General features: G+C 30.3%; 1 protein-coding gene and 1 non-coding gene across 2 annotated transcripts; both read left to right on the top strand.

The window, feature by feature from the left end:
* Nucleotides 1-1,616: 1,616 nt before the first annotated feature.
* On the top strand, nucleotides 1,617-1,688 carry TRNAG-UCC (transfer RNA glycine (anticodon UCC)). Its single transcript has one exon. It is a non-coding gene; the product is annotated as a tRNA-Gly (tRNA).
* A 2,019-nt stretch (nucleotides 1,689-3,707) lies between these two features.
* On the top strand, nucleotides 3,708-9,956 carry CDPK6 (calcium-dependent protein kinase 6). Its single transcript, XM_011028658.1, has 9 exons — nucleotides 3,708-4,180; nucleotides 6,098-6,384; nucleotides 6,835-6,978; nucleotides 7,260-7,412; nucleotides 7,893-8,005; nucleotides 8,195-8,362; nucleotides 8,828-8,955; nucleotides 9,062-9,161; nucleotides 9,530-9,956. The coding sequence occupies exons 1-9, from the start codon at nucleotides 3,810-3,812 to the stop codon at nucleotides 9,611-9,613; spliced, it is 1,548 nt and encodes a 515-aa protein (XP_011026960.1). The 5' UTR covers nucleotides 3,708-3,809; the 3' UTR covers nucleotides 9,614-9,956.
* Nucleotides 9,957-13,388: the final 3,432 nt, after the last annotated feature.

Genomic DNA, 13,388 nt, shown 5'->3' on the forward strand with positions numbered 1-13,388 from the left:
ATTAGTATTTCTCGATTTTCTTCCTCAAGCTTCTCGAGCAATGTTAAGGCCCTGCACGATTTTCAGAATGTTTGCTCTTATATGGGGTTAATAGTTGATAGAACCTACAGTTTTAAATGGCTAGCTACTGGTGACTGCATATCCTTTCAGCAAAAACAACTCTATCTAATATCTTGCTGTTTCCTACTCATTGAAAATCTGAGTTCACTAATGTAAATCCTTCTCTCACTCTCTCCATCCCCCCGTGTACATTCTCCATTTCGGAGAACATGGATGTTCTACATGGAAATCATGTCAGGATCGGCCTATAAAACACTCTGTCTGCCACAAGTATTTGTTCCGTTGTTACAATATCCTGCATGCATCTTAACCTCTCAATTGATCATCATCACCTACATTGAGTATATCTATAGTCATCTGTCTCATTCAATTCTCTTTGTATCTTCATCTCTCACTTCATTTCCTAGATACATACACCTCCAATTTTTTAACAACTAAACCATCGAAAAGAAATTCGCATTGTCATCACACTCAGTCGGAGTTCCGTGAGTGATCTCTAGTGCTTTGTGTCTTTAGTTTCACGTGTTCATTTGAGGTTGAAAATTATGATCATTTCTATACAATATCGACAAGAAGTGTATCATGGTTAAGGAATTTAAAAGGAGAATCCAACAAACATTTTTCTGCAGGAATAAAAACCAAGATTGCTTTCATATTATCTGCCAATGCTGGATAATAATACCGCTACTAAAATAATAAAATCCCATTGAAATTCATTGCTATACCCTTCATACCTTCTGCTGTTAAAGTGGCATCTATTTGTTTTATTTCTGTCTTGGCTTCTTCACTATTTTAACTTTTTGACCTTTAAGCATTGAAACGGAAATATTTGATAGGAATCCGAAAACTTTCTGGTACTAAAATGTGTGTGTGGTCATGTTGTGCAAGAACCTAACTCTCAACTATACATACAGACATACATGCATACATACAGACATACATTCATACATACATACATAGCCATACCCAACAAATTATATATGGAATTGGATGCCTAAGTGATTGAAAGCTAACTAGCAAGAAACCAATACTATTCCATGATCCCAAAAAATTACAAGGACCTGTGGAGATGCAAATGGACCACCTCCTTGAATTCTCTTCACCACAATCATAAAGGATATTAGAACATGTGCATTTATTTCTGAGATTCTAAAACATTTGTCTGATTCAATTGGGCTATCAAGTGTCCAACATTAATTTCAAACTCCTATGCAAATGGGGAACTAGAAAAGGAAAGAATAGGTCAGGTTTTTAGCTGTTTTAGGACATCGACAAACCAGCCATGGACGAAATGCCTTGTTTTACACACGCGCACACACACCCTTGCCAATTAAATTGGTATTTTGAAATGTAGTAACCATGAAGGAATGAATGAGTTTCTAGGCAAGAATCAAATTATAAAGACAGTGAAAATTAGAAACTAAAAACGTGAATTTCTGAGGAACTACGGACTGCATATTCCAAAGCCATGCCTTGAATTATTGCTATCAACTCTTTATTTACATGAAACAAAGTATTAGAAAGAATAATATATTAAACCTCTTAAGCAGTGAAAGGCGTTTGTAGTCCAACGGTTAGGATAATTGCCTTCCAAGCAATAGACCCGGGTTCGACTCCCGGCAAACGCAAGGATTTTTTTCAATAGATTTTTAAAAGAAACTAGTTTTCACGTCTGTTATTCATTTATTTTGTAGTATTACTATTACTAAATATAATTGTTATATTTAGAAGTATAGTTATAATTGTTTTTAAAAATAAGTTTTATTTGAAAACTTATTAAAATAATATTTTTTTATTTTTAAAAAATTATTTTTGACATCAATATATTAAAATATTTTAAAAATAAAAATTTAAAATAAAAATATTTAATTTAAAAAATATTTTTAAAACATAAAAATAAACAACATGGAAGTTTCTTCACTATTTTTTCCTTTTAATTTTTTTTTTCAATTGCAGTATACGATAACAAAATTGACAATAGGTCAAAAATGGTTAAATTAAGCCTTTCAATCTAAGTCAAGATAAGTCCAAATTTGTTAAGATAAACAAAATTAATAAAAAGAGATTAAAGTATAAAACACTAAGAAATATCATGTCCAATCTAAAATTTGAAGGGAAAGATTATTTTAGTCATTTTATTTTTTTCCTTTAAAATTCCTATAGTTGTGAATTTAATTATAATGTAAAAGTTTATTTTTTTATTTTTCAATCCCTAAATTTAAAACAAAAATAAAATTGATGAATTTAATGGAAAAAAAATCATAATTTTTATTTAATATAATCATTAAAAAATTGATTTTATTACTAATAAGTTTTATTTGATGAAAAAAAATTAATAATAATTATTTTAAATCTTAATATTGTATAAAAAATAAATTGAGATAAAAAAAACTTTTTATCATGTTTGATTTTATGTTTTTGTAATATTTTTTAAATTAATAATTTTATATTTTTTTTAAGTATAGTATGTGATAATGCGTCGGCTGATATTTTTTTAGAAAAAAGAACAAAGGTGGATGGATAAAACAAAGAAAAAAGTTATGAATGCTAGGCGAAAGGGTCTAGACTAACATACCTACACGCCTAGACTATTTTAGATGGATAGCACTTTTGGTAGGCTCATCCACCTAGCATTTCTTTTATCCTTTTTTTATTTATTTAAATTTAAATTAATTAAAATAGATTAATTAAGAATATGTTTAGAATGTTTTGCATACAGTTTTTCAATTTTAATTGCAATACATTACAATAAATAAATTGAAAATACTTTTAGAATATTATATGATAAAATATCATTTTATTTTTGCTTGATTTTCAAATAATGTTATTGTTTATTTTTACCTATATATTTTCTCATGTATTCAAGTAATAATTACACAAAGCGTTTCATTTCAAGAAGTATTTTTTTATCATTATTTTTAATCATACAAATTTCTTTGAGCATGTCTTATTATTGCTTTTAATTTTTATAAAATGAATCACTAAAAATAAAATAAAAAGTATATTATTTTTGCTAGAATTAAAAATATAAATAAGAAAAGGATGAGTTATACTAGTAAATTAATTTCTTTCAATGAAATTCATAGTATTATTCTTCTTATAAAAAATGTTATTATTATATAATTAAAAAAATTAAAGTGCTCCTCGTTATGCAAGGTTAGATATTTTAAACGATATTTGTTTATCAATTTAATGTTTAATTAAAAATAACAACTCATATATATCAAATTTTAACTTTATAATTAAAAAAAATTGTTATTATAAAACAAGTTAACAATACTTATATATTTTTTATATTTAAAAAATATCCTACAATAACATATCACAAAACAATTATTTAGTAACACCTATATTTTTCCATTTTTTTATGTTAAATTTTTTTTTATCCAAGTACTATATTTGCATTGTATAATCCCGCCAACTAGAAAAAATTCTCTAATTAATTAAAATAAAAAATAGCTAATTTAGGTCATTAATTTAATTAAGTGCATTAAATACTCATGTTTTGGGATTCACAGTGTGAATCGTATTATTGTTTCCAAATGTAAAGCTTTCAACTGGATGGCCAGCTGAAACCACATACGATTTACCATACGCTTGTCACACAATAAAACACCCAAGAAAGCCCATTTCAGTAATTCAATACCTCTCCCACACCCTCAACAAGACAAGATTCCTCTCTAATCGCCCCGTCTTAACTCCTCTTTCTTGCATTGACTATCATTTGACCAAAATACCCCTCCCCCAAAATGGGAAACTGCAATAGCCTTTCCTCCTCTTCCTCCACCACCACCAACCACCGCAACTCTCCTCCTTCTAATGGTGGCATCAAAGTCCTTCCTCCAAATGCCTCTCCACCACCGCGATCTCAATTCCTCCACCACTCATCGGCCGCAGTTGGCAGAGTCCTCGGGCGGCCGATGGAGGATGTAAGAAATACATACACATTTGGTCGCGAGGTAGGTCGTGGCCAGTTTGGAGTCACGTACTTAGTGACTCACAAGGAGACTAAACAGCACTTCGCTTGCAAGTCAATTGCTAAACGGAAGCTCATCAATCGTGATGATATTGAAGATGTTCTCCGTGAAGTACAGATCATGCATCACCTTACTGGTCACAGGTCTTCAGCACAGTTTCGTTAATTAATTGATTAACTAAAAATGCAGATTTAAGCTTAATTAACTTTAATTGCAGATTTGAATGAGTTATCTATTTGCTTTTTCGATTGATTGATTGGAGTTGAAAATGTAAAATCTGAGCTGTTAGCTATTATCTGGTTAATTAGATTGACAAAATTTGAGCAATTTAGTTCCTTTTGTTAATTAAAAATGCAAATTTGAGCTCTTTTAGGTGTCTTTGGTTGATGAAAAGTTGGTTAATTTTTTAAAAACAAATTGCAAAAATTTGTGATCCTTCTTGGTGGTTAATTAATAATGCGAAATTTGAGCATTCAAGGGATTTGGTCATTGAAAATTCTCAAAATTTGAGATCCTTAGGTCATTTGTTTAATTAGTAATGTGAATTTGAGCTCATTAGTTCCTTTGGTTGATTAAAAATGTAAATTTGAGCTCTTTTAGGTGTCTTTGGTTGATGAAAAGTTGGTTAATTTTTTAAAAACAAATTGCAAAAATTTGTGATCCTTCTTGGTGGTTAATTAATAATGCGAAATTTGAGCATTCAAGGGATTTGGTCATTGAAAATTCTCAAAATTTGAGATCCTTAGGTCATTTGTTTAATTAGTAATGTGAATTTGAGCTCATTAGTTCCTTTGGTTGATTAAAAATGTAAATTTGAGCTCTTTTAGGTGTCTTTGGTTGATGAAAAGTTGGTTAATTTTTTAAAAACAAATTGCAAAAATTTGTGATCCTTCTTGGTGGTTAATTAATAATGCGAAATTTGAGCATTCAAGGGATTTGGTCATTGAAAATTCTCAAAATTTGAGATCCTTAGGTCATTTGTTTAATTAGTAATGTGAATTTGAGCTCATTAGTTCCTTTGGTTGATTAAAAATGTAAATTTGAGCTCTTTTAGGTGTCTTTGGTTGATGAAAAGTTGGTTAATTTTTTAAAAACAAATTGCAAAAATTTGTGATCCTTCTTGGTGGTTAATTAATAATGCGAAATTTGAGCATTCAAGGGATTTGGTCATTGAAAATTCTCAAAATTTGAGATCCTTAGGTCATTTGTTTAATTAGTAATGTGAATTTGAGCTCATTAGTTCCTTTGGTTGATTAAAAATGTAAATTTGAGCTCTTTTAGGTGTCTTTGGTTGATGAAAAGTTGGTTAATTTTTTAAAAACAAATTGCAAAAATTTGTGATCCTTCTTGGTGGTTAATTAATAATGCGAAATTTGAGCATTCAAGGGATTTGGTCATTGAAAATTCTCAAAATTTGAGATCCTTAGGTCATATGTTTAATTAGTAATGTGAATTTGAGCTCATTAGTTCTGTTGGTTGATTAAAAAATGTAAATTTGAACATCACCTGTTAGTTTCTGTTTTGATTGATTTGAACCCTTGAAGTCCTTGAGTTTCTTCAAGTAGGAATGCGATAGGATGGGAGGAGAGGGGATTTCCAAGGATGGGCATTTTGAAATTTTTTGATTGATTAGAGATAGTAAGTGAAGATGGAAATGTAAGCTTTTTGGTTCTTTGATTAGTTAAAAATGCAATTTTTTGCTCCTTGGGTCTTTGGTTAATTAAAGCAAGTTTAAGTGATTTTTTATTCTTTTGGTTAATTAATTAAAAAAAAAAAGAAGAAGAAGAAGCAAATTCGAGCTCTGCAGTTCTTTTGGCTATTTAAAAAGAAAAAATTGAGCTGTTTAGTTGTTTTGGTTAATTAAAAAATGCAACATTCATACTTTTAGGTAATTTGGTTAATTAGAACTCCAAATTTGATCCTTAGTTCGTTTGATTAATTAAAACAGAAAATTTGTGTTTTTTTAACTTCAGTTAATCAAATATACAACTTTGAGCTGTTTAAATTTTATTGACTGGTTAAAAATGTGAATTTGAAATTTTTTAGTTTCCTTGTATCAGGAATGTAGTGGAATTGAAGGGAGCTTATGAGGATCGGCATTCAGTGAATTTAATAATGGAGTTGTGTGAAGGAGGGGAGTTGTTTGATCGGATAATAACAAAAGGGCATTATTCAGAGAGAGCCGCAGCCAATTTGTGTAGGCAAATTGTAACTGTTGTGCATAATTGTCACACAATGGGAGTGATTCATAGGGATTTGAAGCCCGAGAATTTCCTTTTTTTGAGTACTCATGAGGATTCCCCTTTGAAGGCTACTGATTTTGGGCTCTCTGTGTTTTTTAAGCCAGGTGATAGTTTTATGGTTAATTGAAGGCAGTATAATTGTAATGCTCTGAAGTTATGGACTATTAAATATATTTACTTATTGCATTGTAAGATTCTATCTTATCACTTTTTAATTTAATTAACTGTTTTGTTTTACAAATGATAAGGTATAGGGATAATTATAAAAATCCTCCTATAGTTTGATCTGAATTTCACATTCCCTCCATACTTTCATAAATTACACTTTCCATTCTGTAGTTTATATGTTCAATAATAGTTTACATCCTCAACAATGCATTTTATTTGAATTTTTTGTTTGATCTAGGATGCAAAGTGTAATTCATGAAAGTATAGAGGGAAAGTGAAATTTAGATCAAACTTTAGGAGGGCTTTTGTAATTATCTCTAAGGTATATTATTACTGATGGCTTACTGGCGATAACTTTTAACTCCTCAGTCTGTGTGTGTTTGCAGGAGATGTGTTTAAAGACATTGTTGGAAGTGCTTATTATGTAGCTCCTGAAGTATTGCGACGAAATTATGGAGCTGAGGTCGACATTTGGAGTGCTGGGGTGATATTGTATATTCTTCTGAGTGGTGTTCCACCATTCTGGGGAGGTGTGGCTTTTGAACTTAATTGAGATTACATAATTTGGATACATTGTTGATGCTGATATCATTGTTTTTATATATGCTATATATTTGCTACATTTCTGGAGAAGATGTTTGGCAGAACTTGAATTTTTTCTGGTTGTAAATTAAGTTTGCATTAATACAGTTGTAGCTAAGATTTCTACTCCATTTTTGGAGTGCATGATGACCAAACTAATTGATAATGCACAATACTTAGATGTGGTGAGTGGTTGTGCCTCTCACCTTTTTCTTTGTTTCATATGCAGAGACTGAACAGGCCATCTTTGATTCTATTCTCCGGGGACATATCGATTTCTCCTCTGATCCATGGCCTTCCATATCTAGTAGTGCCAAAGATCTCGTGAAACAGATGCTAAGAGCTGATCCAAAGGAACGACTTTCAGCAGTTGAAGTTCTAAGTAAGTCTTACTCCTTAAGCGAGTTCTTTTTGGAGATAAAAGTGGTTTGAAGGTTTTATTTATAAACTCCTAAAGTTCTGCATTTGATTTCTTCTTCCCTATGTTCTTTTATTCACTGTTTCCTATGCCCTCTTTGCGAAAGAAAAAGGTAAGAAAGAAAGGAGAAAGATCCAACTACACTCACCCCAAAGTTTGTGCCATGGTTCATGATTTGGAGTTATGATTGCACGAAGTTCCATCTTCTTGTTTTCATTGTTGTTGGTTTGAACCTGGCATCTTTGCTTGTTGCTGCTTGATCCAAGTGACCAAGCCATCCCCCCTGTAAAAATAAGATTGGCTACTATTGAGAACTGCCAATATTATCTTCATCTTGCCTCCTTCCCACTCTTTGAATACATGTTGTCCATAGTTTTGCTTTAAGTTCTTTTGCCTTTGTAAATGGTGGAGACTTGATTAGACTAAAAATGCCATGCAATGCAGATCATCCATGGATGCGAGAAGATGGTGCCTCTGATAAGCCTCTTGATATTGCTGTTTTAACTAGAATGAAACAATTCAGGGCAATGAACAAACTGAAAAAAATAGCACTGAAGGTGAGAAATTGTCTCTCTTTTGTTGAAATTTATGTTGTCATATTTTTTAATGGATGATCATTCAAAATTGAAAAGGTCAAGCTGGGATGCCATGTTGTTTTTCTAAATCCAAAGGAACCCAAAGGATAAAGCAGAAAAGAAAATGTCTGTCATTCTTATTGTAGAGACAAATGTCTCTTCTTTCTTCAGGTAATTGCTGAAAACCTTTCCGAGGAAGAAATTATGGGCTTGAAGGAAATGTTCAAATCTATGGACACGGACAACAATGGAACAATCACTTTTGAAGAGTTGAAAGCTGGTCTTCCAAAATTGGGTACTAAGCTTTCTGAGTCTGAAGTGAGGCAGTTAATGGAAGCGGTACAATATATTCTTTTCTGTTCTTTATGTTTGCCTGAGCTTAATGGTGCCTTCATGTTCTTTTTTATTCCATTCAAGCACACAGAGCAATTGAGTGTAATCCTGTAGGAGCATTTATCATTCTCAATCCTTATTTAGTTTAAGTAGTGGACTCTTCACGGACAGGAGCTCTAGTTTCTGATCAGGATTAAAGGAGTAAGCCATTAGGATTTAGAACTAATGTGGATATTCATCACATGCACTCTTATAAATTAGGAAAATAGAACCTTTTCTTTCATCTTATAGCTTTAAAATGTAATTACAATGTTCAAGGATGAAGGAATAGCTCAAATCAACAGCTGAGAAATGCAACATTTTTCTAAGGCAGATCTTTATGGTTTCCTCAGATACATTAGATGCATGTTTGTTTCTCTTTTTGATGATCTGTTCTGTGGTTCAGATGAGATTGATGAGCTGCTTTTTCAGGCTGATGTTGATGGGAACGGAACAATTGATTACATTGAGTTTATAACAGCTACCATGCACATGAATAGAATGGAAAGAGAGGACCATCTATACAAGGCCTTTGAATATTTTGACAAGGACAAGAGCGGGTATTTACTTTACTTCTCCATCACTTGTACTTCTGTGAATCCCCCCCCCCCCCCACCCCCCCGGTACTTGTATGTGAACATTGGTTTATCTTGTGTTTATATATAGGTACATCACAATGGAAGAGTTGGAGCAAGCCCTTATGAAATATAACATGGGTGATTCCAAAACAATAAAAGAGATCATTGCAGAAGTTGACACAGACCATGTGCGTTTCTTGCTTAATCTACGTTTTCTGCTGATTTTGCTTCTTTTGAGTTAAAAGAACAGAAAAATGTAGTTTCGTTTACCAAAACTTGTCTGCGGAACTAAGCTTCAGAAGTGATTTGAGTGCACGGTTGTTTCATGCCCTATAGAATTTGGTTTCTAAAACTGTCATTTAAATTAGTTAGGAACTGGGAACTCTTTTACCGAAATAGTCGCAAGAAGCTCCGGGGGGGTCATTAGCTTCTTAAAAGAAGTTTCATCGCCCCTGATAATGTTAATTTGCTATGTTGACACTCTGGGAGAATACAACCATATTTCAAAATTGCCTCTTTGAAATCATGAATGATATTTTCTCGACTCCTTCTGCAGGATGGAAGGATTAACTACGAAGAGTTTGTAGCCATGATGAGAAAAGGCAATCCTGAGTTGGCCTCAAACAGACGGCGCAAATGAGCTTGGTGCATTTTGATTTCTCCTGGCATCAATTTGCGAATCAACTACTTAGTAATCTATGTAATCTATTTATGCTGTTGTATCATGACAAAGATAGATATTTGACCTCAGTTTGGCCACCTTCTCACAACAAACACTTCCCTTTGGAATCTGTTGTTATCTGCCATCCGCGTTGCACAGAGAAATTCACAAGAGTGGCATCATATTTTGCGAGAATGTTTTCATTTTTGTACATGAGATTTATGAAATACTTATTTACTGGTTAGGGTGTACATTGTACAATTTGTTGATTCTGTCTTTGTGCACCTTCCTGTGCCCACATGATATTTACGACTTTTTTTTTTTTTCCAGTCTTCCTAGAACCGACACTGCATGCTCATTCCAAATTGCACCATTAAATGACAAAATTTTAATTTTAATTGCACTATTAAATGACCTAAACATCGAAAATAATGTAGATTTAAGGTTAATTTAAGTAAATATTAGATGAATTTATATAAAAATTAAGTGTAAAGACTTAATTAATTTTTTTAATAAACTACTTTAATTATAGTATTAATTTTTTTAATAAACTACTTTAATTTAATTATATATCGATATTAAATTAATTATTTTGTGTCAAAATTAAAAGAATTAATTAAATGTAATGACTTAATTAGAATTTTATTCATTTGGTTAAATAATTTTATTAAGGATTTGATCGGTGAAAACTAAGTTTGAAAGTCTAATTTGAATTTAATTGAAAAAAATAAAATTTAAAAAAATTTAATTTAATTTTTATACATTTTATTGGATGAAAGTTTAATTTGAATTTAATTGAAAAAAATAAAATTTAAAAAAATTTAATTTAATTTTTATACATTTTATTGGATGGAATCATGGTAAGATTGTAAAAAAAAACAAAATTTAGAGATTAATTAAACATATTTAGGATCAAGGGTGAAGATGCAAAAGACATGGAAATATAAAGGCTAAAATGAAATGAAACAGGTGCTGAATTGAAAAAAATTAAAAAATTTAATTAAAAATAGAATCGGGAACATCTGAAACTAAGAAATAAGATTAAAAGGACGCTAAAATTAGAGAATTATTTTAAAATATTATATAATGAAATTAAATTGATTTGTAAAGTAATATTCAATTGAATAAATTTAAGGTTGATTTATTATCTAATTGAATCTAAGGTTACCAAATACCATTTTATTTAAATAAAACAGTGTATTTTAACAATAATAATTTTTTTAATTAAAAATGATGTGTTTTGTTTAATATTTTTTTAAAAAAAAAAAGAGGCCAGATCACATGTGTACTGTTCACTTTGTTCCTTATTTTTCTTACAAGGAAGATGATTTTCACCGAGTGATCACTCCTGTAGCTGCTGTAATGTCAGTCCAATGACACTGGCCCGATCAGACCTCCCTCGCTTGTAATAATAATTGGAAAAAAAAAAACCTAAACCCTTTTTGTTCACACAAGCTGCCGGCCATACATGCCAAAAGAAACCAAAAGAAAAACGGTGAACCTCCTCCTAGCATTTGCAACATCCATCATCTTCTACACTGACAGTGCATCTCTTCACCATCAGCCAGCGTGACCTCTTCAACTCCAGCAGCAGTCCAGAAGTCCAGCGTAGTTTGCAGCAGCTTCAGCTCCAGCAGCACCTCCTCTGCACCAACATCGTCTTCCTCAGCTTTAGCAGCTGTTCGTTATCAATCCAGCAACTTCATCTCCAGATCCAGTAGTGCAGCAGTGAATGACAACAGGTATTTGTTTTCTCTCTTCTTCTTTTTTTCATTTTCTTGCCTTTTACACGATAAGCTGAGCCTTGTTTCAAGGATATCCTAATGCTGCATTTACTATCATCAATATATGGCCATGAGATTTTTTTAGCTTTGAAAAAAACCTGTAGTGGTTCCTGCTTTCACAGCTCCTGTTATGATGTCAAATCTGTGTTTTCGATGCAATAAGAAAGAAGGGAAAGAAAGCTTGCTTTGTTTTCATTTTTAGGCAGTGTTGAATCTAGGTGTAAGACTTGTATGTCAATAATGGTTGTTGTTATTCCTTCTTCTTTTTTTATGCATGGATTATGGGCATAAGCTGGCAAGTTCATTATATCTACTATTTTGATCTTTCAAAAGTGAAAGAGAGTAATTATTTTTGTTTATGGGTCAAGCTCCAAGTTCCATTTGTTTTGTACGCAAAACTGGTTTAAATGGCATTTTGTGCTCCGTTTCTTATTGAAATCAATTCTGAGGAATGTTGTTGAATAAAATAGCATGTTTGATCTGTTATATGCATAAATTTGCTTCCTTATTTTGTTCATGGGTCAGTTTCTTTGGGTTTTTTGTGTATTCAGGTTGGCCTCTTTCGGTATGTATCAAGCCCGTTTAGAGATTTTTAGGCTTGTTTTATCATGGGCTAGCTTTTTCTTAAAATTAGATTTGTGGTCCATACTGTTGGCCCATTATTAATAGAGCTTAGCCCGCGTGGCTGGGTTGGACTCTTCAAACCGTAAGACCATGCTCGGCTTGTGCAACTTTTACAAGGAAAAATAATATATTTTTAGTTTTTAGGCCGTGTTTAACGAATTTTTAACAGTTTTTTTTTATTATTTTTTTCAAGAAAAATATAAATTATTTTTAAAGCTTTAAAAAATTTCAAAGAATATTTTAAAATTATTTATAAATTCCTCGTATGTTTTTCAATCATTTAATATAATATTCGAATTGTAAACTTAAATATTGATTCAGTATTAACTGTAATTATTTTCTTAAAAAAATAAATTTTTTATTTAAGAAATAAAAAAAATATTTTTTTATTTGTATGCATGTATAACTAAATTTTAAAAAATCTTCATGCATTTATAAAAAATAAAAATTATATTTTTATTATACATTAAAAAATAAAAAATCAATTAGTAAGTGTCATAATAAGTTTATGATTATTCATTCGAATTTAAACTAGAATTTTAAAAACAGCAAAAAATTATTTATTTAATTAATATTTGGAATATGAATTTCACAATTTAATCCATATTTCTAGTGTTAAATTAAATGAATGAACAAAAATAAAATGTTAGAAATTAACTATAAATTTTAATATTTGAAGATGTAAAATTTCATTGTATATTTTCAGGTATTAAAAATACAAGATAAAAATAATATACTATTAAAATTTAAACTTTAGAAGATTATGTTTTAGCCTTGTGAGACAATGAACTCTTTATTGACAAGAATTTTTCTTAAACTTTAGATGAACAAACAAATAAAAATATAAATTAAAAAAATAATTAATTAATAACATAGTTTATTACAGGTAAGGTGTATTAAGATGATGTATTTTTTTATGCATAACTAGTTTCTTTATCGAAGTTGTTGTAAACCAATATGTTTTCAAGTAATTATAATATTAGATGATGAATCTTGAAATCTTTCAATCATATTTTTATGATTAATTCTAACACTTTTTAAAAAACATTGATATAAAAAAAAAACTTGTTATTTAACATTATGCATAACACGACAAGAAGCATGATTTTTTTAAATCAATACCTAATATCATTTAAACAAGCATTTATAAAAATAAAAATTTAAATTTAAATGATTTAAATTAATTAGAAAAAATATATTTATTCTGGTAACTTTTATCTCTCCTAACTTTTTCTCCGGCTACTATTACTATATATATATATATATATATATATATATATATATATATATATATATGTATAAGTATATTGTTTTAGTTTTTTATTCCAGTAACTTTTCCCGACATT

Source organism: Populus euphratica, unplaced genomic scaffold (assembly GCF_000495115.2).
Source record: "Populus euphratica unplaced genomic scaffold, PopEup_1.0 scaffold7.1, whole genome shotgun sequence".
Classification (NCBI taxonomy): Eukaryota; Viridiplantae; Streptophyta; class Magnoliopsida; order Malpighiales; family Salicaceae; genus Populus; species Populus euphratica.

Bases quoted from the DNA above. Each gene is read 5' to 3' on its own strand.
- CDPK6 (XM_011028658.1), top strand. From the start codon at position 3,810: ATGGGAAACTGCAATAGCCTTTCCTCCTCTTCCTCCACCACCACCAAC. The intron at 8,363-8,827 runs GTACAATATATT...CTGCTTTTTCAG, and splicing joins TGAGGCAGTTAATGGAAGCG to GCTGATGTTGATGGGAACGG. The intron at 9,162-9,529 runs GTGCGTTTCTTG...CTCCTTCTGCAG, and splicing joins CAGAAGTTGACACAGACCAT to GATGGAAGGATTAACTACGA.